This window comes from Halichoerus grypus, chromosome 15, assembly GCF_964656455.1.
Source record: "Halichoerus grypus chromosome 15, mHalGry1.hap1.1, whole genome shotgun sequence".
NCBI lineage: Eukaryota > Metazoa > Chordata > Mammalia > Carnivora > Phocidae > Halichoerus > Halichoerus grypus.
The window spans coordinates 45,843,362-45,867,555 of NC_135726.1; the positions used below are offsets into that span (position 1 = coordinate 45,843,362).

A 24,194-nucleotide genomic window follows, 5' to 3' on the forward strand; every position below is an offset into this window, starting at 1 on the left:
TTTATTTGACAGACAGAGACACAGCGAGAGAGGGAACACAAGCAGGGGGAGTGGGGGAGGGAGAAGCAGGCTTCCCGCCAAGCAGGGAGCCCGATGTGGGGCTTGATCCCAGGACCCTGGGACCATGACCTGAGCCGAAGGCAGACGCTTAACGACTGAGCCACCCAGGCACCCCTATAATAAAATTTTTTAAAGTATTTATTTAGAAATAAAGATCAATACTAAAAGAAATAGCTAAGTAAGTTGAAATGAAAATAATTGCCTAAATGAGGTAAAATGTGAGGTTAGAAGAAGGGACTGTCATAAGCCTTGTATTTCTATGTTTTTTAAAAAGAAGTACATGTATTTGAGAAAAATTAAAAATATATATTAAAAAGGAAAGAAATACTATAAAAGGAAAATGATAACAGTAACATTAGGTTACAGAAGCAAATTATAACCCAAGTTCTTATTACTTTTGCCTAGATTAACTGTTATATGATCCTAGGAAGTTTAGCTCTTGTCTATTCTGCAGACGAAAGGCAAATTAATTTTCATAAGTTTTAATTCCCTTATTTCTGTATAAAAACACTTGAAGCTTAGGCTGTCCAAACTAAACCCAGCCCCAAATTGGTAGTAACAATGGCGACAGCTTCAACTTTCCATCTAATTGCAAGTCATTCTCTTATGTGCTTAAAGAACAAGGCATATAAGTAAGTATCCAATGAAAAGATCACAAGGCAAGTCATCTTTGTTCAAGATCTGATTCACTGCATTGTTCTAATAGCAGGTACTATCATTTTATCCTATGTTCATTTTTCCATGCTGAAACTGTCCTTATCAGCAAATCCTGTTGTGTTTTGCTTTTGTTCTTTCTTCATGGCTGACATACTGTTACACAAAATGATAATATTCTTTTCTACATTATTAGCTCTATGATGGTTTCGCTAGGTTCAACTGTGGGTAACTTAAAATTCAGATAATTAGACATTTTTTAATCTTTATATTCAGTTATCTTCTAAGTCCTGGCCTATAAACTACTGTTGTAACCTGCCACCACACATAAAGCAAAACTATAGCTATAGTTCAGTGATTAAAAAAGGGAAAAAAATCTTTTAAAAAAATTAAAAAGGGAAAAAATTGAACTAAATTACCAACAAAGTTTTAAAAATACAAAAGAGGGCATGAAGGTTGGCAAAGTTCAGACTTCTCTGACTCTACACTAGATAACCCATCCTCTATTTCACTAATCCTTTAAGGTCTCCCCTTTTCCAATCAAGCTATGCTTCAAATTTTACCCCATGAACATGTCATGCTAATTTTCCTCTCAAAACTTTTATGTTTTGCTTTTTTTAATATTATGTTTTTCTCATTTTTATTTATTTATTTTTCATTTATTTTTTTAGAGAGAGAGAGTCGCGTGTGCGAGTGGGGGTGGAGGAGGAGAGGGAGAGAGAGAGAATGTTAAGCGGGCTCCACGCCCAGTGCGGAGCCCAAGCGGCTCAATGCAGGGCTCCATCTCATGACCCTGAGATCATGACCTGAGCTGAAATCGAGTTGGACACTCAACCAACTGAGCCACCCAGGCACCCCAAATAAATATTTTAAAACAACAAAAGCAATAAGAAGCATCTCTCCCAATATAGCTCTACACCAATCAATTCATGAATCATTACATGAAGAATAAGATAGTCTTTCTTTTGGTGGATTAAGCCTCAGAAATCAAGTATGAAAAAATATATAAGCAGTATGTTTTAAGACTTCATATCACTCTGGTAAACATAAACTAGAAAGTTAGCTCAAAGATGAGGGGAGATCTATAATGGCTAGAAGTGTTGGGGACTGTTTATGAGAAATCGAACTCCAAGTTAAATAACAGAACCACAATAGGTAAGAACCCTCATAATTAAAGGCAAAGATGTGAAGAGTTTCCAAATATTGGAGACATTAAATGTTGCCATTTCTGTAGTTAAATACTGATTTAAAGGCATGAACACACCTATGTCATGAAGGTACATAAAGGAAAAAGGATCTATATGTAATTTAGAATGGCTCTGGATAATGCCCAGTAAGGGCTGAAAGAAGAAGTCATATATAAGACATTTCCTAAAGGAACAGGAAATAAACAATAAACGGGAACTGAGGGGATATCAGAATCTTTTAGAGAAGAGCAAAAGGAAAGACATTTCCAAAAAGGGTGATCCATGGGATCAAATATAGCATAGAGAACTTCCTGTTTCAAAATGGTCAAATTAAACATCTCTGTGTCCTGTCCTCTTTCTGTAAAAGTGAAGAAGAAAACAAAAAGAAAATACATCTTCAGTGAAACTAAAAGGGAGCTAAACTCCAATTCCAGAAAATAAAGAAAGACCAGAGGATAGATTGGACTAGGTAGGAAAGAAACTTGGAGATAGTGGCTGTTCTTTCTTATCTCAGACAGAAAGCACAGTGAACAGAGTTCCTCTGAATAGAAGGCACACTCTGTGCGCAGAATGAACTGATTATTTTTTGCAACAGTGTGATCCAGATGTGTTGAAACTGGTGCCAGGAACATAATGGTCTTCATCTGGCCCTATCAAATGGTAGGGAAGACAGGACTAAATAAGAAGATGCAAACAGCCATTATTCTTATATAAGCAGTCTGTTGACATAGGAGAGTAGAAGGGATACTGCACGCTAGAGGAAGCATGCAACTGATAATCTCTGATTTGGAAGAAGTAAAGGGCAAACCAACTCTCAATACAAAACCCTGAATGATAAAGGAAGTTGATATGAGTGATAAGGGTTTCCCATTCACTCAGAGCATTTTTCCGGACAATCTTCAACACTCTTCTGTAAATAATTGGTCCAGCAAGAAATAACCTCACTTAAAGATGAGTAATGGTGATTGTAAAAGGAACCTGCATCAGCAATATGTGATAATGCTAATTAGAACCAAAAAAACATGAATATACAAGTTGAAATGAAAAACCGATAGTGATTGATTAATAGGCCTCAAAAGTTCTAAAGCTTCAAAGAAAAAGAAACCTGGGGCGCCTGAGGGGCTCAGTCATTGAGCGGCTGCCTTCCGCTCGGGTCATGATCCCAGGGTCCTGGGATCGAGCCCCGCACCGGGCTCCCTGCTTGGCGGGAAGCCTGCTTCTCCCTCTCCCACTCCCCCTGCTTGTGTTCCCTCTCTCGCTGTGTCTCTCTCTGTCAAATAAATAATAAAATCTTAAAAAGAAAAAAAAAAAAGAAAAAGAAACCTATGGGCATCCAAGGCAAACAAATCAAGTCACCTATGAGGGGAACCAATCAGACTTCAGATGTCTCCTAGCAATATTCAAAGCCAAGAGATAGTAGAGGATTATTTAAAGTCTTCAGAGAACTGTCTACAAAACAAACAAACAAACAAAAAACTATCTAGGAAAAAAGTATGACTCAAGAATTTTATACACAGCCAAATAATAAAGGGTAAGAAAAAAAGATATTTTCTTATGGGCAAAAACTCAAAGACTCTAGTTCCCAATAAATTGTAAGTTCCATGAGGACAGGACTTTGTTTTGTATACTGTTACATGCTCATGCCCAAAATAGTATTTTATCTTTATTGTTAGAAATATAAATGTGGTTTTCTTTCCTTCACACCTTCTACTTGGTTGTTGAAATATATATGAAAGCTATTGATTTTTATTTGTTAATTTGATATCCTACCATCTCACTGGATTCTTTTACTGTTTGTTATACTTTTTCAGTTGATTCTCTTGTGTTTTTCAGGGATACAATTTTATCTTAAAGATGAGTTTATAGATTCCTTTCCAATGACAGAAAGCACAGTGCTGAAAGCACAGACAGAAAGTACAGTACTGATTTTTTTCTCTTATCTAATGCTTTGGTATAAACTTAAGAAATATACAAAAGCTATAAAGGGAAAACTTGGAAAGCATTTATGAAGGATACAAAGTAGATTTGAACAAAGACAGAGCATGTTCTTTAATAGAAAATCTCAACATTCTAAAGATGTCAAATCTCCAAAAGTTGACTTATATACCTAATACATCCCCAATAAAAAGTCCAATAGGTTTTTCTCTGGAAATAGAGAGTTGTATCTAACATTCATATGGTAAAATAACAATCAAGAAGAGCCAGCACAACTCTGAGAAAGAATGTATGCAACTGGGAAAGAAAGGGACTCAGTGTCAAGGATAAGAGGGAGACTTACTTTTCAATGTATCTTTTGGATTATTTATGTTCTTTAACCAAGTGTATATATATATTTTTTTGAGAGAGAGCAAGCAATATATATATTGAAATACATATATATTTTAGAGAGAGACAGCAAACGGGTGGGGGAGGAGCAGAGGGACAGGGAGAGAGAGAATCCCAAGCAGTCTCTATACCCAGCGTGGAGCCCAACCTAGGGCTCGATCTCATGACTCTGAGATCATGACCAGAGCCAAAATTAAGAACAACCGGATGCTTAATGGACTGAGTCACCCAGGCGCCCTGAAGTGTGCATATTTACATTTTTAAAAAATTAACATAATGGGAGGTGGGAATAAGTAGGAATAGGGCACCAATTTCTAAGGCAGAAACTTAAAGCTACATGGGATTGTGAGGGTTGTGAAGTAAAATGGGACTTGTGAGTACTGTTATAGGATATATATCTATAGCTTTTCAAAATGGAAAGAAATTGAAAGGAATCTAAGTGTGAAACAAATATACTTTTAAAATACTACACATCCATGAAATGCTGAATACATAAGGAATTAGAACTAAAACTATGAACACTAAGGAAAAAGAGAGCTTAAAGATCATAGAGAGGGACAATAATCCTGAAACTGAGGCCATAAATGAATTAGAGAAGGTTGGCATCCTGAAATCTGATGGAACTACCAGTCCTCTAAAATTTGGAAAAGGAAGCCAGCTCCAGTATAGGAAGAAATAGTATCTGGAAATGTCAAAGTAATCCAATCCATTCATACTATTTGTCACCCTAGAACACTAGGGCTTTTAAGAAAATCTTGGAAAATGTGAAATGGTATCAACCACATGAACAACTGTCATGTGGCTTTCTCATTCAGAGCTGCCTTTTTACTTATTCACCTGGACAGTGCCTCCCAAGCATTTCTTCCTCTACCACCCATGGCTCCTCTTCCTGCTCCAACTTGAAGATCACATCTGGTTTGGTGACTTGATAACCTATTACAGGAAACAGCAAAGGACTTGGATGTTAATGCTGGATACCACCATCCACACCTTGGGCTGAGTCTTAGGGGCTTGAGGGCCTATGAAGGATGAGGACAAAGGAATTTCTAAAGTGAGACAAAGGAATCAGGCTTCACCCTGAAGATGAGTACATACAATCATGTGAAGACAAGGCAGACTAAATTCATCTGGCAAGTTAAAGTCCTCATACACTTCAAAAATGGAAAGGAATTCCATGAAAAATTGCAAAGCTAACCTTACCCACTGTGACTAGGTTGCTGTAGTTCTCTAGCATCACATCCCGGTACAAGTTCCTCTGAGCAGGTTTCATTTGCTGCCATTCCTCCTGGGTGAGGTCCACAGCAACATCCTTAAATGTCACTGTTTCCTGTAAAAACCAATCCTAATTAATATGAAGTCATCAAACTTCAATGCAGTGGTCAAAATATGCAAGAACTCATGTACATCGTGAATTCAGGGATCAGAGTTCACTACAAACTGTATATCAAGTCTTCATATTCACCTAATCTTATATTACCTTGTGAGGGAAAATAAACCATCGTAGAAATATCCTGTAAGATGTCGATTATTGAGTTAATAATCAACTTAAGCATTCATCATCTATTATGCAGGAAACTGAAGATAGTGGTCACTGATTTGTACTGGTCTGTGACAGAATTGAAAGAGTTAGACATGACTCACAGGTAACTGTCTCAGAACCTGTCCAAGTGACTGTGTGACCTAGTGAGAAAGGGAACATGGAGAAAGTGGAGAAGGAAGAGAAATAAGGCAGGAGGAATGAGGAGAGGTATGAAAATTTGAATGTGCAAAATTTGAAATTTCTATAGAACTTCTAGATGGAAGTGTCCACTATGCAGTTAGAGGTATGAAGAATAATGAGAATTAGCCATCAACCTAAAATTGAGAGCTGAATCCATGGCTGAAGGATAGGAGTAGTTGTAGAGAACATACATAGTGGGTAAAGGCCCAAGGACAGAATCAACAGTTAGGCATCAAAGAAAGGGACTCAGGTTTTTGTTTCTTGTTTGTTTTATTTACAACCAGAGGATGAAAATTAAAACCATGACAGCAATGTAACAGAAGCCAAGAAACTAATGACAAATTGCTGGAAAAGAATGTTACTTGATCACATATATCTAACTCTTCCTCCCCACTTAAAAACTTCAATATTCAAATAAGGAAGTAAGGAAAAACTCTTTATCCGTAAAGGCGCTAAGATAAAAAAGCACCCATATATCCCACATTCGGGAGAATTTATTCAAGAAATAGTACACACGAGGGGCACCTGGGTGGCTCAGTCGTTAAGCATCTGCCTTCAGCTCAGGCCATGATCCCAGGGTTCTGGGATCGAGCCCCGCATCGGGATCCCTGCTCCAGGGGAAGCCTGCTTCTCCCTTTCCCACTCCCCCTGCTTGTGTTCATTCTCTCACTGTGTCTCTTTCTGTCAAATAAATAAATAAAATCGTAAAAAAAAAAAAAAGAGGGGCGCCTGGGTGGTTCAGTTGGTTAAGCGGCTGCCTTCAGCTCAGGTCATGATCCCAGGGTCCTGGGATCGAGCCCCACATCAGGCTCCCTGCTCAGTGGAGCCTGCTTCTCCCTCTCCCTCTGCCTGCCGCTCTGCCTACTTTTGCTCTCTCTCTATCTCTCTGTCAAATAAATAAATAAAATCTTAAAAAAAAAAAAAAAGAAATAGTACAAATGAGATAGACAAAATGGGAAATACAAATGAAAATCACCAAAGGCTGGATTGCAATTAGTGCTCCTTTTTTTTTTTTTTAAGATTATATTTATTTGAGAGAGAGTGTGTGTGCGCGCATGAGCTGGAGGAGGGGCCGAGGGACAAGCAGACTTCCCGCTGAGCGGGGAGCCTGACACAGGGCTCTATCTCAAGACCCTGGGATCATGACCTGAGCCAAAGTCAGACCTTAACTGACTGAGCCACCCAGGCACCCCTGCAATTAGTGTTTCTGAGACACTGTCTCTATGATCTATGATCATTACTACCATCAACATTATCATTACTGTCATCTATTGAGTAGTTATACACCAGGTACTGTAATAATTTCTTTAGATATATTAACTTCTAAAATAACCTGGTAAGGTTATGCAGTGGCTACCATTATCCATTTAAAAAGTAAGGAGGGGCACCTGGCTGGCTCAGTCAGTAGAGCATGTGACTCTTGATCTTAGGATTGTAAGTTCACTACACAATGGGTGTAGAGACTACTTAAAAATAAAATCTTTAAGGAGTGCCTGGGTGATACAGTCAGTAGAGCATCCGACTTTTGGTTTCAGATCAGGTCATGAGATTGGGGTCCTGGGATCAAGCCCCGCATTGGCCAAAGGAACTGCTTAAGATTCTCTCTCTCCCTCTTCTGCCCTTCCTGCTTGTGCTGTCTCTCTCTCTCAAATAAATAAATAGAATCTTAAAAAAAAAACTTTAAAAGTAAGTAAATAAATAAGTAAAAATGAAAAGTAAGGAAACCAGGGTTAAGAATAACTCTTCCAGGGTCATAAAGCTTCGTATGTGGTAGAGCTGGATTGCAGCCCAAGCAGTGTCACTACACTTTTTCTCCAACTCAGCAGGAGGAGTCTCAGAATCCCACAAATATCCCCTGATTCAAGACAGACAACTGGACACACTTGTGCATTTGAAACCTCTCTTGCTGAGGTTGAAAGCATATGAAATCACCAATGATGGGAAACTACAGGACAAATATCATGACCCCCCCAAAAAAAAATCAAAGGCCAATGATGATGGGACATCATCCTGATTTGGAGAAGCAGACAGAAGTCAGACTGAGTGAGCAGTAGGGAAGATTGAAGACAAAACCAGATGTAGAAAACTAGCATCTGGTGCAATGGTTTCACTTAATTAATCTATGAGCAAAAGCAGACATAAAGTATTTTTTCTGTCATTACCCAATATTGTATTAGCCAAATTAGCCAAATAAACTTACAAAAACTAGTAATTAAAATTTTAGGTAAAGAGGGGTGCCTGGGTGGCTCAGTCATTAAGCGTCTGCCTTCGACTCAGGTCATGATCCCAGGGTCCTGGGATCGAGTCCCGCATTGGGCTCCCTGCTCCGCGGGAAGCCTGCTTCTCCCACTCCCACTCCCCCTGCTTGTGTTCCTGCTCTCGCTATCTCTCTCTCTGTCAAATAAATAAATAAATTAAATAAAATAAAAAGATTTTAGGTAAAGAGTGAGGGAATAATCATTAAAATAACTTTGGAGCAAATTACCTGGTATGTATGAGTTGGTAAATGTAAAAACAAATTAAATTTACACTTAAAAAAGTTATAAATATTTATAGTTATAAAATAACTTTTATGTTATAATTTATTGTAATGATTATTATAATTTATTGTAATTATAATTTTATATTTTTATATTATATACTTTAATATAAATATTAAAGTTATAAATATATACATTTATATAGATATAAATCTCCAAAAACAGATATCTTGATCATTTTAATAAATTAGACAAATACTTGTCAAGCCTAAATCAAGAAAAATAATAAAATTTAATAATTCAAACTGGGATATAAAACGAACGTGTAGTAAAAGATAGAGTGTCAAGTTTTGAGAGGAATTCTACTTTGGGATAGCAGTATGAGGTACTCTATGGATGTTTCCCAGTAAAACAGGCATAACGGGTGAATATTTTTTTTTGTTTTTTGTTTTTAAATTTTCAGTCTCTGGAAATTACCCTAAGGGCACAAAGCAATGAAGAACCATTTATTCAAGAAAATCTACTAAAACTTGGTAAAAACTGTGGCAGTCTGTGGCATTTGTCACATCTGCTCCTTCCCTCTCCTCACTCTAGCTCAGCTTGAGAGAAGTTCCATCTGGGTGGGTATGGCTAAGAAGACAGGGCTCTTTCTCTCCTCAGCTACCAATCTATGGATATGGTATCTTCTTGGGAAGGACAAAAGCTCAGCATTCTCATTCTATTCAACTCCAAGTTAGAGAGGCTAAGTTTTTAATGTTTGTGGCCAAGAGGTCAGTGGCTCCTTTCCTCTAGAATGGAGGCTTTACCCAAGGAGTGGCAGGCCAAAAATACTGGAATATTTGTCCTTATCTCAGTTCATTTTTAGGACAAAGGTTCTACACCAAAACAGGCAAGTCAAGAAGACTGGAGGCTGCCATCTCACTAACAGCCCAGAGTCGTGGCTCAAAGATTTTATCCAGGGAGAGAGGCAGCTCATAAGCAGAAAGAATGCAAAAGCTCTCCCAAAATGAAATGAACTTATTTGAAACAGTGGGCAAAGTTCAAGATTAAGGACACACTCCAAAATAAAAGATTTGGTGGTAAGCAATTAAGAGGAGCCAGGAAGCTTCTTTTAGTTAAGAATAACAAGGTAAAGCATAGCCCAATTCACTAACAAGAATCAGGAAAAAAGACAACTAAAGAGAAAGAAGTCAGAAGAAACCTCAAAGACTGGCCTCAAAAACTACCCCTGCCTGAATTCAATGAGATCATAAAGTGGAGCAATTTATGCTCCAGGCATTGTCAAAAACAATAGAGCAATCGGTTGGCAATCAATAGATCTGATACCAAACAAGACAGACAACTTAAAAAAGAGGTAGAGGAAATGGACAAAGAGAGCCCTTCTAACACCACCATCATCCTAGAGTGACTTTGCACATGCCTAAGGCTATATACCTTCTGAGATGTGACCCCAAAAGTGTCACACTATAGGGGAAACAGATTTCACTAAAATAACAGAGGCAAGTCACTAAACAAATGTATGAATAAACAAAAATAAAAACAACTCTTAGAAAAGGAGGGATGGGAATCAGTATCCAGAATTGTTACAATATATAAGGTAAGTGTTCAGTTTTTAACAAAAAATTACAACAGGAAAAGAAACAGGAGAGCGAAATCCATACACTGAAAAAAAGCAGGCAACAGAAATTGCCTGGGAGGGGTACCTGGGTGGCTCAGTCGTTAAGCGTCTGCCTTCGCCTCAGGTCATGATCCCAGGGTCCTGGGATCAAGCCCCTTAACGGGCTCCCTGCTCTGCGTGAAGCCTGCTTCTCCCTCTCCCACTCCCCCTGCTTGTGTTCCTTCTCTCACGTTCTCTCTGTCAAGTAAATAAAATAAAATCTTAAAAAAAAAAAAAAATTAAGAAATTGCCTGGGAAAGGGCTCAGATGTCAGGTTTAACACACTAAGACTTCAAAGCATCCATTATAGACATAGCTAAAGGAAACCATGATTAAAGAAAGGACAGTATATATATATATATTTTAGATACAAAGCAAGATGGCTAGATGGTCCCACGAATACAACCAGATAATTGTGAAATCATCCTAAAATACCCCAGAAATAGATCTGAAGATTAGTTGAACTCTACAATTAAAGGTAAAGAGGCCACATCAAAGAAAATGTGGAGACACAGATAGGGAGAGCAGCTAATCATGGCCCCTGTAGTGGGGAGAGCTGTACTCACAGAGAAGGGTGAGAGACAGACTAGCACACAGGGGAGCACATGGGGAAAATGAATTATCACAGCAATTGGTTTGGACAGTGAGCGGGCCTAAATTTGATGAGTTCTTGCTACCAGTGGGACTTAAGGTCTAGAGTTCTGTGGGGTTTTTTTAATTTTTAATTTTTTAAAAAGATTTTATTTATTTGTCAGAGAGAGAGAGAACACAAGCAGGGGGACCGGCAGGCAGAGGGAGAAGCAGGCTCCCTGCTGAGCAAGGAACCCGATGTAGGACTCGATCCCAGGATGCTGGGATCATGACCTGAGCCAAAGGCAGATGCTTAACTGACTGAGCCACCCAGGCTTAGTCACAGGCCTAGAGTTTTAAAGGTCAGCATGCATGGCTCCGACAGAGCTTGGAGGACGTTGGGGCTACTCTTGGAGAAAAGGCAGGGTAAACAGCCCACAGAAATACAATGTGGAAACAGTGATCTGAAGAGTGCTTGGGGCACACAATGGGGAAGTTAGTTGCTCATCTTGGAGTGAGTCCCAGAGAGGCAGCATTTACAGAGACCCACCTGGGAACAAAGGAACTGTCCAGCACCATTTCCCTCCCCAACTCATCAGCATAAGCACAGGGCCACCTGTGGAAACCAGTGTAGTGCCCACACTAGTACCGATCTTGCTTACACCAAGCCTGCCCCCTCTGTGCTCCGGAAGAACTGCCCTTCCCAGTCATACTTGCATCAGTCCCAGTATGGAGGGTCCCTTACCCCAGAAGACTGGCTCAAACCCCTGCAAACACTGTGTCTCTTGACCTGGGAGTACTGTGAGGCCTTAGCTGTAAATATTTATGCACCCAACATGGGAACACCCAAGCATTACCCTGATACCAAAACCAGATAAAGATATCACAAAAAAGAGAACTACAGGCCAGTACCTCTGATGAACATAAATGCAAAAACCCTCAACAAAATACTAGCAAACCAAATCCAACAATATATTAAAAAAATCGTTCACCATGATCAAGCAGGATTTATTCCTGGGTTGCAAGGGTGGTTCAATATTCTCAAATGAATCAATGTAACACATCACACCAATAAGAGGAAGGATAAGAACCATATGATCATTTCAATAGATGCAGAAAAAGCATGTGACAAAGTACTACACCCATTCATTTTATTTATTTATTTATTTTTATTTTTTAAAGATTTTATTTATTTATTTGTCAGAGAGAGAGAGCAGCAGGCAGAGGGAGAAGCAGGCTCCCCGCTGAGCAGGGAGCCCGACGCGGGACTCAATCCCAGGACCTTGGGATCATGACCTGAGCCGAAGGCAGACACCTAACTGACTTAGCCACCCAGGCACCCTATATTTATTCATTTTAAAAAGCCTCAACAAAGTAGGTTTAGAGGCAACTTACCTCAACATAAGAAAGGCCATATATGAAAAATCCACAGCTAACATCATCCTCAATGGGAAAACAACCTTTCCTCTAAGATCAGGATCAAAACAAGGTTGTCCACTCTTACCACTCTTATTCAACATAGTACTGAAAGTCCTAACCACAACAGTCAGACCTCAAAAAGAAATAAAAGGCATCCAAATCGGTAAAGAAGAAGTACAACTTTCATTATTTGCAGATGCTGGTGATACTATCTAGAAAACCTGAAAGACTCTGCCAAAAAACTGCTAGAACTGATAAATGAATTCAGTAAAGTTGGAGGATGCAAAATCAATCTACAGAAATCTGTTGCATTTTTCATACAATAATAATGAAGCAGCAGAAAGAGAAATTAAGAAAACAATCCCATTTACAATTACACCAAAAATAATAAAATACTTAGGAATAATCTAACCAAAGAGGTGAAAGACCTGTACTCTGAAAACTATAAAATAGTGAGGAAAGAAGCTGAAAATGACAAATGAAATGGAAAGACATTCCATGCTCATGGACTGGAAGAACAAATATTGTTCAAATGACTATACTGTCTGGGGTGCCTGCCTGGCACAGCTGGAAGAGCTTGTGACTCTTGATCTCAGGGTCATGACTCAAGCCCCCTGTTGGGTGTAGAGATTACTAAAAACAAACAAACAAAACCCCAAAACCCCCATATATATATAAAACTTTAAAAAAATGTCGGGGTGCCTGGGTGGCTCAGTCATTAAGCATCTGCCTTCGGCTCAGGTCATGATCCCAGGGTTTTGGGATTGAGCCCTGCATCGGGCTCCCTGCTCGGCAGGAAGCCTGCTTCTCCCTCTCCCACTTCCCCTGCTTGTGTTCCTGCTCTCGCTTTCTCTTTCTCTGTCAAATAAATAAATAAAATCTTTTAAAAAAACAAAACAAAAAAAACTTTAAAAAAATGTCTACATTACCCAAAGCTATCTACACATTTAATGCAATCCCTATCAAACTACCAATCAATTTCACAGAGTAGAACGAACAATTATAAAATCTGTATGGAACAAGAAAAAGCCCTAAATAGCCAAAGGAATCTTGAGAAAGAAAAGCAGGGGCACCTGGCTGGCTCAGTTGAAAGAGCATGCTTGATCTTGGAGGTGGGGAGAGGCTGTGGTTTCAAACCTCATGTTGGGTGTAGAGGTTACTTAAAAACTTTAAAAAGAAAGAGAAAAGAAAAGCTGGCGGCATCACAATTCCAGACCTCAGGTTATATTACAAAGCTGTAGTAATCAAAACAGGATGATACTGGCACAAAAATAGACAGATCAATAGAACAGAATAGAAAATCCAGAAATAAATCCACATTTATATGGTCAATTAATCTTTGACAAAGCAGGAAAGAATATCCAGTGGGAAAAAGGCAGTTTCGTCAACAAATGGTGCTGGGAAAACTAGACATCAACATGTAAAAGAATAAAAGTGGAGGGGTGCCTGGGAGGCTCAGTTGGTTAAGTATCTGCCTTCAGCTCAGGTCAAAATCCCAGGGTACTGGGACTGAGCCCCACATCGGGCTCCCTGCTCAGCGGAGAGCCTGCTTCTCCCTCTCTCTCTGCTGGCCACACCCCTGCTTGTGCTCTCTCTCTCTCTAACAAATAAATAAAATCTTTTAAAAAAGAATGAAAGTGGAACACTTTCTTATACCATATAGAAAAATAAATTAAAAATGGATTAAAGACCTAAATGTGAGACCTGAAACCATAAAAATCCTAGAAGAGAGCAGAGGCATTAATTTCTCTGACACTGGTGTAGCGATTGTTTTCTCAATAGGTCCCTTTAGGCAAAGGAAACAAAAGCAAAAATAGACTTGCACCCCAGTGGCAGAGATGTAAAGGCCCTCCTTATGCTTCCTCCCCATCCAGTCAGTGCTCTCCCTCACTCTCCTCTCCTCGTCCCCAAGGAGAAGACAGAGCTCATCCAGAAGGTGAAGCTGGCTGAGCAGGCCAAGCACTACGACAACATGGCAATTTGCATGAAGGCCAAAACCGAACAGGATGCCAAGCTGTGCAACAAGGAGCACAATCTGCTCTCCATGGCCTATACAAATGTGTCAGGGCAGCAGGTCAGCGTGGAGAGTCATGTGGAGCATGAATGTGGTCAGGGCTGCAGGTCAGCGTGGCGAGTCATCTGGAGCATGGAGCTGAAAACTGACACCTCCAACAAGAAGTTGCTGATTTAAGGACTATTGGAGAAAGAGGAGTCTGAACTGAGGTCCATCCGCATCACAGTATTAGAATTGTTGGACAAGTATTTAATAGCCAATGCAACTAATCCAGAGAGTAAGGTCTTTTATCTGAAAATGAAGGGAGATTACTTGGGGTACCTTGTTGAAGTGGCATGTGGTGATAATCAAAAACAAACAAGAGATAATTCCCAAGGAGCTTACCAAGAGGCTTTTGATATAAGCAAGAAAGAGATGCAACCTATATACCCAATATGCCTGGGGGTGGCTCTTAACGTTTCTGTATTTTACTATGAGATCCTTAATAACCCAGAGCTTGCCTGCACACTGGCTTAAACTGCTTCTGATGAGGACATTGCAGAACTTAATACACTGAATGAAGACTCATGCATAGACAGCACCCTTACCATGCAGTTGCTTGGAGACAACCTAACATTATGGACATCAGACCGTGCAGAAGAAGAATGTGATGCATCAGAAGGGGCAGGAAAACTAAATGCATACAAGGTGTCATCCTTCTTCCCCTCAAGAAACCTTTTTACTCATCTCCATTTCTTATTCCATTTGGATTTCCTATAGCAAAGAAACCCATACATGTGTATGAAATCAACTGGTTATAGTCTTCACATTGCAGCTTTGGGAAAACTCATTTCTTGATTTGTTGTCTTGGCCTTCCTGGTATGCAAGTTACTGCTATAGAAAAGTATTAATAGCTTCATTTCATATAAACATAGGTAATACCCAACATTTATGTAGAAGACTAAAAATATATCTGGTATGTAAATAATCTGAACCAGTTCTGCAAGTGACTGTGAAGATATGAAGATATTACTGTGAAGATATGAAAATGTAGTTCATTACAATTTAAAAAGTGTTCTATGTAACTTCTTAATTTCTACATTCCCTCCATTACTCTTCTTTAGGGGTATCCTTTCAGTAAGCAACTTTTCCATGCTCTTAATGTTATTTCTTTCTGGTAGGAATCCAGAAGTATTAGACTGAATGGAAATGCATTTGTCATTTCTGTGCTGGGGATCACAAACTGAAATGCCTCCCTTATCATATATGATGGAGATCTTGTGTTTCTGTGACAACAGGAAGTTTCCTTATTCATTTTTCTTTTTTTTTTTCCTTATTCATTTTTCATTTGCTGCTGTTTGACAAGTTCCCAATAAAAATTCACTTACACCTCCAAAAAAAGCAAAAATAAACTATCGGGATACACCAAAATAAAAACTTCTGCATAGTCAAGGAAACAATCAACAGAACTAAAAGGCAACCCATGGACTGGGAGGAGGTATTTGCAAATGACATATCTGATAAAAGGTTAGTATCCAAAATATATAAAGAACTTATAAAACTCAATACCCAAAAAACAAATAATCCAATTAGAAAATAGGCAGAAGACATTAACAGACATTTCTCTAAAGAAGACACAGAGATGGCCAAGAGACACATGAAAAGATGCTCATTATCCCTTATCATCAGGGAAATGCAAATCAAACCTACAATGAGAGATCACCTCACAACTAAATGGCTAAAATCAACAACAGAAGAAACAACTGCTGTTGGTGAGGATGTGGAGAAGGGGAACTCTCTTACACTGTTGGTGGGAATACAAACTGGTACGGCCACTCTGGAAAACAGTATGAAAGTTTCTCAAAAAGTTAAAAATAGAACTACCCTATGATCCAGCAATCAGTACTGAGTAGTTACCCAAAGAATACAAAAACACTCATTCAAAAAGATACATGCGCCCCTATGTTTATTGCAGCATTATTTACAATAGCCAAGATGTGGAAGCAGCCCAAGTGTCCATCAACTGATGAATGGATAAATTTGATGTGGCATATATATATATATATATATAATATATATATATATAATTCAGTCATAAAAAAGAATGAAATCTTGCATTTGCAACAACATGGATGGTCTAGAAAGTATAATGCTAAGTGAGATAATTCAGTCAGAGAAAGACAAATACCATATGATTTCACTCATGTGTGGAATTTAAGAAACAAAATAGGCAAAGAAAGAAAAAAAAAAGAGAGAGAGAGAAACCAAGAAACAGACTCTTAACTATAGAGAACAAACTGATGGTTACTAGAGGGGAAGTAGGTAGGGGGATGGGTGAAATTGGTGATGGGAATTAAGGAGTGCACTTGTCGTGATGAGCACCAGGGTTTAAAATAAAAACTGAAAAAAAAAAAGGATGATATACTGAAAATGTCTCATCAAATAGAGAATCTAAACAAAGAGACAGGAGTTATAAAAGGAACCACAATTCAATTTCATTGAATTGAAAAGTACAATAACTAAAGTGAAAAAATTACTAGACAGGCTCAGTAGACGAGCTGAACTGGCAGAAGAAAGAATTAGCAAACTTGTAGACTTACACGAGATTCTACAACCTGAGGACCAAAGAGGAGAAAGAATGAAGAAAAATAAACAGCCTCAGAGAAATGTGGGACATCAAGTGCACTATCAAATGTGCACATGAGTGTGTACCAATATACACATGGTGAAAGTACTAAAGGACAAGAAAAAATAAAGAAATCACAATGGAAATTACTAAATGCTATGAGATGAATGAAAATGAAGACACAATATAATAAAACTTATGTGATGCCACTAAAGAAAGACTTAGAGGGAAATCTATAGCTGCATTAAGGTAATACCCACATTAGAAAAGAAGAAAGATTGCAAACCAATACACTAACTTTTCAACTATAGATACTGGAAAAAGAACAAACAAAAGCCGAAGTAACCCAAAAGAAAGAAATAATAAACATTAGGTCGGAAGTCAATAAAATAGAGACTGGAAAAATGATAGAAATATCAGTGAAACCAAAACTTGGGTCTTTGAAAAGATCAACAAAATTGACAAACCTCTCATTTGACTGACCTAAAAAAAAAGAGAGAGAGAGAGAGAGGACTCAAAACATTAAACTCAGGAATGAAAGAGGAGACATTACTACTAACCTCAAAGAAATAAAAAGGATTAGAGGGAAATATTATGCAAAGAGCATGCCAGCAAATCAGGTGATTTACATGAAATAGACAAATTCCTAAAAGACACAAACTAATGAACCTGAATCAAGGGGAAAAAAAAGAAGAAAATCTGAATAGACCTGTAACAAAGACATTGAATGAGTAATCAAAAAACTACCCCCCTCCCAAAAAAAAGCTCTGGCCCATGTGGCTTCACTGGTAAATTCTACCAAACAACAAAGAAAAATTAACACCAATTCTTCACAAACTCTTCCAAAATAGGAAAGGAGAAAACACTCATTCTATAAGGCCAGTATTACCTTGATAGTAATACCAAACAAAGACAAAAAAAGAAAACTACAGGCCATTATCCCTCATTAATACAGAAGTAAAAATCCTCAACAAAATGCTAACAAATTTCATCCAACAAAATATAAAAAGGGAACACAGACGTTTATAGCAACTTTATTCATAATTGCCAAAACTTAAAAGCAACCAAAATGTCCTTTAGTAGGTGAATGGATAAATAGTGGTATATCCAGATAATGGAATATTATTCAGCAGTAAAAAGAAATGAACTATCAAGTCATAAAAAGATATGGAGGAACCTTATAACATATATAACTTGAGTGAAAGAAGCTGATCTGAAAAGGCTACACACTGTATGATTCCAACCATATGACATTCTGAAACAGGCAAAACTATGGAGACAGTAAAAAGATCATTGATTGCCATGAGTTGGGGCAGGAGAGTGGACCAATGAATAGACAGAGCACAGAGGATTTTTAAGTCAGTGAAAATACTTTGTATGATACTATAATGATGGATACATGCCATTATACACTTGTCCAATTCCATCAACTGTGCAACATCAAGAGTGAACCCTAATGTAAACTATGCATTTGGAGGATTATGATGTCAATATAGGCCCATAAATTGTAATACATGTACCATTCTGGTGGGGGATATTGATAATGGGGGAGGCTATGCATTCAAGGAGACAAGGGGTATATGGGAAATCTTTATACTTTCAACTTTGCTGTGAACTTAAAACTGTTCTTTAAAATCAAATAAACAAAAATATATAAAAATGATTATGTACCATGAGCAAGTGGGATTTATCCCAGGAATGCAATATTGGTTTAACACCTGAAAATCAATTAATGTAATACATGGTATCAATAGAATAAAAACAAAAACCATGGATCATCTCAACAGATGCAGAAAAAACACTTAACACCCAACCTTTTTTCATGATAAAAACACTCAACAAACTAGCAAAAAAGGGAAACTTTCTCAATGTTATATAAGGCATCCACAAAAACTCCACAGCTAACATAATAAATGGTGATAGACTAAATGCTTTCCCTTTAAGGTCAGGAACAAGGATATACTTCTACATAGCAATGAAGGTTTTATTTATTTATTTATTTTTAATTAATTTATTTATTTGTCAGAGAGACAGAACAAACAGAGAGAGCAGCAGGCAGAGCAGGCAGAGGGAGAAGCAGGCTCCCTGCTGAGCAAGGAGCCCGATGTGAGACTCAATCCCAGGACCTTGGGATCATGACCTGAGCCAAAGGCAGATGCTTAACCGACCGAGCCACCCAGGTGTCCCACAATGAAGGTTTTAGACAAAGTAATTAGGCAATAGAATTAAATAAAAGGCATCCAGATTAGTTAAGAGAAAATAAAACTATCTATTTTCATATGGGATGATTTTTGAATATAGAAAATCTAAGGAAGCCACTAAAATTCTGTTAGAATAAACAATTTCAGCAAGGTTGCAGAATATGGGATCAACACAATCAGCTACCTTTCTAGACACTTGTAGTGAACATCCAAAAATGAAATTAAGAAAACAATCCCATTTACAATAGCATCAAAAAGAATAAAATACTTAAGGATAAATTTAACAAAATAGGTGTCAAACTTATATTCTGAAAATTACAAAATATTACTGAAAGAAACTTTAAAGACCTAAAAAAAAGAAAGACATTCCATGTTCGTGGATTGTAAAACTTAATATTAGATAACAATACACCTCAAATTGCTCTACAAATTCAATGCAGTTCATATCAAAATACCAGTTGCCTTTTTTGCAGAAATGGAAAAGTGATCCTAATAAAATTCCTATAAAAATGCAAGGGACACAGAATAGCCAAAAAAATCCTGAAAAAGAAAAAAAACTGGAGGATTCACACTTCCCAATTGCAAACATACTACAAGGCTATAATAATCAAGACAGTATGGTACCGGCATAAGGACAGACATAGGAGATCAATGAACTAAAACAGATTTCAGAAATAAATACTCACATTTTAGTGAATTTATTTTAGGCAAGGGTGCTAAGACAATTCACTGGGGAAAAGAATAGTCTTTTCAACAAATGGTGCTGGGACAACCAGATTATGTGTATATACAAAACAGTGCAGTTGGATCCCTACCTCACATCATGTACAAAAATGAACTCAAAGTGAATCAAAGACCTAAATCTAAGAGCTAAAACTATGAAATTTTTAGAAGAAAACATGGGTGTGGGAGCTTCCAGGTTGGTGAATACATGGAAGTGTGCTTGGAGAGAGGATGGAAGCTCTGTGCTGAATGAGAGATCTGGCTGAGATGTAAAACAAGGATGAGATGAAAAAGGAAATAGGCAGGATCAAGGATTGCCAACATAATAGAGATTCAACAGCAGAATTAAACTACTCACAAGATGAAAAATAATTTTTAATAGATATTGGAGGGTATAAAGAACAGAACTGTCAGTGTGACTATGGAGGTCAGATCCAAGAAGCTCTCCTAGAATGTGGAGTAAAATAATAAAGAGATGAAAGTTTTGAAAGATGATGACAAATATGGAAGACGGAGAATGAAGACCTAATCTAAAAACTATACTCACTGTTGAGAAACCACAATACAAAGAAAAACCAAAGGCACAAATGAAAAAAAAAAAAAATTGAAGGAGCTGAAATAAAAATAGAGATATTGTAACCTTGGATTAGGCAATGGGCTTTTATTTTTTGTTAATTTTTTAAAAAGATTTTATTTATTTGAGAGAGAGACCTAGATAGCTACAGAGAGCACGAGCAGGGAGGAGAGAGAGAAACAGGCTCCCCGCTGAGCAGGGAGTCGGGCTCAATCCCAGGACCCCAGGATCATGACCTGAGCCGAAGGCAGACACCCACCCAACTGAGCCACCCAGGCACCCCAATGGACTTTCAGATATGACACCAAAAGCACAAGCAACAAAAGAAAAAAATGGACATCAAAAAATGTAAAAATTTTGTGTTTTCAAGAACTTCATCAAGAAAATGAAAAGACAGGGGCACCTGGATGGTTCAGTCAGTTAAGCGCCTGCCTTCCACTCAGGTTATGATCCCAGGATCCTGGGATCTAGCCCCGCATCAGGCTCCCTGCTCGGTGGGGAGCCTGATTCTCCCTCTGCCTCTGCCCCTCCCCTCACTTGTGCACGAGCGCGCGCATGCGCTCTCTCTCTCTCTCTCTCTCTCTCTGAAATAAATAAACCTTAAAAAAAAAAAAGAAAGTGAAAAGATAACTCATAGCCTTGACTGGGGCTGTGGGGTGGGCTCATGTCTGCTCCTCATGTGTTCATTCAGGTGAAAGGGCAGCTTCCTGGGGCAAGCTCTTCACTTAACTTGGTTCATGTACTCCAGTGATTTGCCAAGACCAGTTGACCTGCATCCCAAAGTAGAGCCCAAAACCCACAGTCAACATGCAGATTCCTAGCATGAGAATAAATGCCTGTTGTTCTACTGACAAAAGAAGCAGGAAAATGGAATACATATCTGATTAACATATACCTAACTGAAAAAATTTTCAAGGTACTAGGCTTTCAAAGTGGAGCCAGATTTAGACATTTTTCCTGGTTAACAATGAGGCTGTAGCGTCTGACATCAAAATTTACTGGCTTCAAAATTTACTAATTGTGTAACTTCAACAGCCAAATTTGAGCCTTAATTTCCTCATTTGCAAAGTGGCATTTTCCTCAACGGGTTGATGTAAGAACTAAAGGAGACAAAAGGTGAGAAGTACTCAGAACTAAGCTTGGGACCCACTAATCATTCAATAAATGTTTTAGGAATAGATAATCCCAATGGAATATAAACCATAACAAAGATAAGGAAAAACAAGAGAAAACATATTTTCCACTAGTTCTAATAAATTAGCATTAAAACATCTTTTCCACTAACCCTAGTGAATGAGCATAAATCTCATAGAAAAAAACCAAAGATTACATTCCTGACAAAACCTATAAACAAGTAACAAAAGACCTAGAAGTAAATATGAGTTAATTTCTGACTGTATAAAATGATGAATCAGTGCTTTATAATAGGCTACTTTTTCAAGATGTTAACTCTCTTTACATACATATGTTAAAAATGCCATATGAGTAACAAGGAACAAAAGGGATTGAACCTTAAACAAATTCAAAATTTGTCATTAAGTTCTATTTTTTCTCCTGTCAGAGAGAACCAAGAAAAAGATGGGTATCCCCCTAGCCCTGGCAACAAGACTTAACATTTTAAAAAGTTCTTGCTGGTATCACAGTACTTTCCTTTCCTTCATTTTTAAGATCCTTAATAGGACAAATCTTTTTTTAAAAAAATAACAGTTTATAGTAGGGCATAAAGGCAATTACATGTCAGTTCTGTGGTATATATGATGACTGGCAACTTTTTCTAAAAGAGGATTTTTTTCTTAGAGTTATACAAATATTAAATACGCCTTTAAAAACTTGGGGCACGACACACATTTTTTAATATTTTTTCTTGGATATTTTATATTCTTATTTTTCAAATATATTCTAGACTCAGCTTGAATAGACTTGCTTTATTCTAAGAAAAATATTTAGAATCTTTTTTTAAAGATTTATTTATTTGAGAGAGACAGAGAGAGTACACGTAGGGGGAGGGGCAGAGGGAGAAGAAAAGGGAGACTCTCATGCAGACTCCCCACTGCTGAGTGAGTTGTGGATACTGAGATCAAGACCTTGAGTCGAAACTTAACTGAGCCACTCAGGTGCCCCAAAATATCTAGAATCTTTTTCAGATAAGTCTGAAGATTAATTTAAAAAGAAGTTATATTGGTTTAATAATGATGGATCCTATCCAAAAAGTTTGTTTTAAAAATGTACTTAAATCCTCTTTGAGGCCACATTAATATTTTAAAGGTTTTTTTTCTCCCATACACATCAGATACTTTTTTTCTTTATGGTTTTGTTTCTACTCTTACCACCTTCCATTTTATTTTTCATCTGATTGTGGTTTAGATAGAGAATGCTATTGGTTTTTGTGTAAATTTTGTGTCCATATTGGATTCAGTTGTTATTTCTCTTCAGCTGCCCACATAGATAACTGTATCATCTAGATATCATAATTTTGCATGCACCTTCCCAGTTTTTATCTTCCATTTTTTTCTCTTTGTTATATGCCTAGGCATATAGTATTACAGTAAATAAATGTGGTAGCATGGGCGATCTGGTTGTGTTCCTGAGTTTGGTGGGAATGTGTCTCATTTTCCCTAGTAAACATGGTGCGGGCTTTTAGCTTATTATGTGTGGAAAAATTGTTAACAATATCGTGTTAATAAAGTGTCCTTTTACTCCTATTTTATAGATAGATTCTTTTAAAATCTGAAGTTCTGGGGCGCCTGGGTGGCTCAGTCGTTAAGCGTCTGCCTTCGGCTCAGGTCATGGTCCCAGGGTCCTGGGATCGAGCCCCGCATTGGGCTCCCTGCTCTGCAGGAAGCCTACTTCTCCCTCTCCCACTCCCCTTGCTGGTGTTCCCTCTCTCGCTGTCTCTCTCTCTGTCAAAAAATAAATAAAATCTTTTAAAATAAATAAATAAAATCTGAAGTCCTGATTTTTAAAAAAATTAGCAGCTCTATGAAGCTGATTATCTTTTTTTCTTGAATATGATGAATTATATTAATAGATTCCCTTAACTTGAAACATCTTTGTGATAGAAAAAAAATTGCACTCAATTCTTCTCCAATTAGTCTATAAATTCTTTGCAATTCCAGTTAAAATCCCAACAGGATTTTTATTCCTTTAGAACCAGATAAATTGATTCTAAAATTCAAACAGAAACATAGGGGTCCCAAAGTAGCTAAGAAATTTCTGAATGACTAGGAACAACATGTGTGTGGTGGGAAGTGGGGAAATCCTTGCCTAAGCAACAGGGTTATTTTAAAGTTACAGTAATTAAAACAATGTAAACACACACACATACACACACACAGAGTACAGTACTGGTACAGATATAGACAAATAGATTAAAGGAACAGAATAAAGAGCCTAGAAACAATTAAGCACGCACATGATAAAGGTGGCATCACAAAAGAAATATCTATTTAACAATAGTGTTGGAACAACTGATCTTCTACATGTTAAAATAATCCTAGTAATAGAATTATCAGTAAATTCCTACCTAAAGGGGAACCTGGGTGGCTCAGTTGGTTGAGCGACTGCCTTAGGCTCAGGTCATGATCCTGGAGTCCTGGGATGGAGTCCCACGTCTGGCTCCCTGCTCAGCAGGGAGTTTGCTTCTCCCTCTGACCCTCCCCCTCTCATGCTCTCTCTCTCTCTCATTCGCTCTCTCAAATAAATAAATAAATAAAATCTTAAAAAAAAAATTCCTACCTAAAATCAATTACAAAATTAAATTCCAATTGGACTAAAGACTAAATATGAAAAACAAAGTTTTGAAAATAGACTATCTCTATAATCTAATATTATGAAAGATGTCTTAGAAAAGACCACCACTGGCAACTCATGAAAGAAAGGACTATTAAATACTGATGCTGTATATTAATGTTGACTGAATTTTTATTGTATGCACATATGTATCATATGCTAAATATAACTATCCAAATTTAAAATGCCTATACAACAAAAGATACATAACAACAT

The 24,194-nt window shown here is 37.7% G+C and overlaps 1 protein-coding gene across 14 annotated transcripts in view; it reads right to left on the bottom strand.

Moving 5' to 3' along the window:
* Positions 1-24,194, bottom strand: part of ZNF568 (zinc finger protein 568) — an 84,711-nt gene that overhangs the window by 50,439 nt on the left and 10,078 nt on the right. For 13 of the 14 annotated variants that reach the window (XM_078063275.1, XM_078063264.1, XM_078063274.1 and 10 more), the window contains 2 exons: positions 5,427-5,553; positions 5,064-5,159 (listed from right to left, as the gene is read on the bottom strand). In XM_078063275.1, coding sequence (XP_077919401.1) covers positions 5,064-5,159; positions 5,427-5,553 — 223 coding nt within the window. Of the gene's footprint in view, positions 1-5,063; positions 5,160-5,426; positions 5,554-14,673; positions 14,847-24,194 lie in introns of those variants that run through there. The other variant, XM_078063271.1, reaches the window with a different exon arrangement.